Below are 1,943 nucleotides of genomic sequence, written 5' to 3'. Positions count from 1 at the left end.
AAACACACACACACACACACACACACACACACACACACACATACACACACACACACACACATACACACACATACACAGCACGACCTCCTATATTCATCCCAACCGTCCAGTTTTCCAGTTCAAGACTCCTATCACGCCCCCAGAATATTAATATAATCATGCATTACTGTAGCTCAGAATTACAAAGTTCTATCTGCTCAATACTTAGTTTGGGGAAATTTGACGTCGAAAATTTTGAGTTTCTCAATAATTTGTCAAGATCTTTCCAGATGAATTATTTGAACATCTTGATAACGACTCCAAATAATTTTACAATTTTGATAGAGCAGATAGAACATAATTAATTTGGTTTCTGACTTCAAGGTCTTAGTAACTCGACACGGCTAAAAATGTCAGACAAAAACTTTGTCATTCTAGGGTGGCGATAGTTGCGATAGTTGTGTCTAACCTTGGGGAGTGGAAGTACTAGTCGCTGGTACTGCTTCTGTTGGTGACGCCAGTGGTGCTACTGGTGCTGCTGTTGTTGCTGTAGGGGGTGCTGCTTCAAACAGTGGCTGATCTACTGGTGTTGCTGTTGGTGTTGTTGCTGCTGCTGCGGCTACTGGGGCTACTGGGGCTGCTGGTGTTGATGGGGAGACCGGGTCAAACAGCAGCTGTTCTGCAGGTGGTGCTGCTGTTGCTGCTGTTGTTGCTGCTGCTGGTGCTGACGACTGAATGGGGTCAAAGAGCAACTGGTCTGCTGCAGGTGTAGTGGGCTGAGGGGGCGGGGCGGGGGCGGTGTTGTCGTCGAAATTGAGGAGAAGACTGTCGGCCATGTTGGTCACGCTGTGGAGGGAGGGGGGGTAGAAAAAAAGGGGGAGGAGGGGGAGACAAGGTAGAATTATATATTATTGTACACAACGTATTTTTTACTTTTTCGACTACCGGATGAGACAAGATTTGACTTTGATGTAATCGTTATAATCTAGAAGTCTTAACGTACGAAACAATTTTCGATATCGAATGACGTCACGGGACATGACTTTCGATTTGATTTTTTTTTTTATTTCCTCTGCACGATCTATGACAAACCCGTGGTCATCAGATAGTTGAATTTATCAGTTTATTAGCCTGTATATGACATAGAGAGTAAAAGTCAAGCATAATGTCCCATAAATTCTTGTTCAATGGCGGTCTTAGCCCACGGTTTCCTGTTCTTGTAAGAAACACACATTCTTTGGGAATCTGGGGGTGCCATCTCTGGCTCATAAGTTAACGTGAATGACCCGCTGGTGCTTACGGTTTCCAGCTGCCGTCTTACACTCTGTCATACTTAGGCCAGCCCATGCCCTGACAAAGAGGTTATGATGCCCTAATGTTATCGGTCTGCTTTGGGGATTTTTGTGTCCACCCTAGGCCCTTTTGCCCCACATCTTGCCTCCTTCGAGTATTTCCTTCATAATTATCTAGTGGCATTTTATATGATTATGATAGTCATGTAGTTGCAACAACACCAATGTGATTCCCACCGCGACCCCAGATCTGTGCACTAGATCGAGCAAGTTTTAAAAACAAAAAAAGGGGGGGGGGGTGCATTTTACTTTTGCCACAGAGACAAGTGTATCAAAAGATACACTAAAACGTAAACATAAATCGATTATTGTCACATCTTTACAAAGTTATGTCAGTGTTGGTCAACAGATGAGCGAATTGTAATTTCTCAAGAAGTCCTTTTCATGTTTCTAAAAATGTTTCTTATTTATAAGTTCTCTTTATTTTCAGTTAAAGGGGCAGCTTGATTTAGCAACACTAATTTCTCAGAATAAAATTACCTTTTAAATCTACTTTTTTTTAACCCCCTTTCCCACATAAAGTTATGATTTTCAAAACTACGTTTATTTTTTTTTATTTATTTTTTTTTGGGTGAGTGTTGCCTTTGTTGTCGTTTTCTTTAGGTGGATTGG

The 1,943-nt window shown here is 41.9% G+C and overlaps 1 protein-coding gene across 1 annotated transcript in view; it reads right to left on the bottom strand.

The window, feature by feature from the left end:
* Positions 1-1,943, bottom strand: part of LOC106011208 (clathrin coat assembly protein AP180) — a gene marked incomplete in the record, with an annotated part of 13,310 nt that overhangs the window by 6,169 nt on the left and 5,198 nt on the right. The window contains 1 exon segment of the mRNA XM_013080015.1: positions 449-825. Coding sequence (XP_012935469.1) covers positions 449-815 — 367 coding nt within the window.

This window comes from Aplysia californica, unplaced genomic scaffold, assembly GCF_000002075.1.
Source record: "Aplysia californica isolate F4 #8 unplaced genomic scaffold, AplCal3.0 scaffold00071, whole genome shotgun sequence".
NCBI lineage: Eukaryota > Metazoa > Mollusca > Gastropoda > Aplysiida > Aplysiidae > Aplysia > Aplysia californica.
The sequence above is the reverse complement of the archived record's forward strand: the minus strand, read 5'-3'. Positions and strand labels throughout refer to the sequence as shown.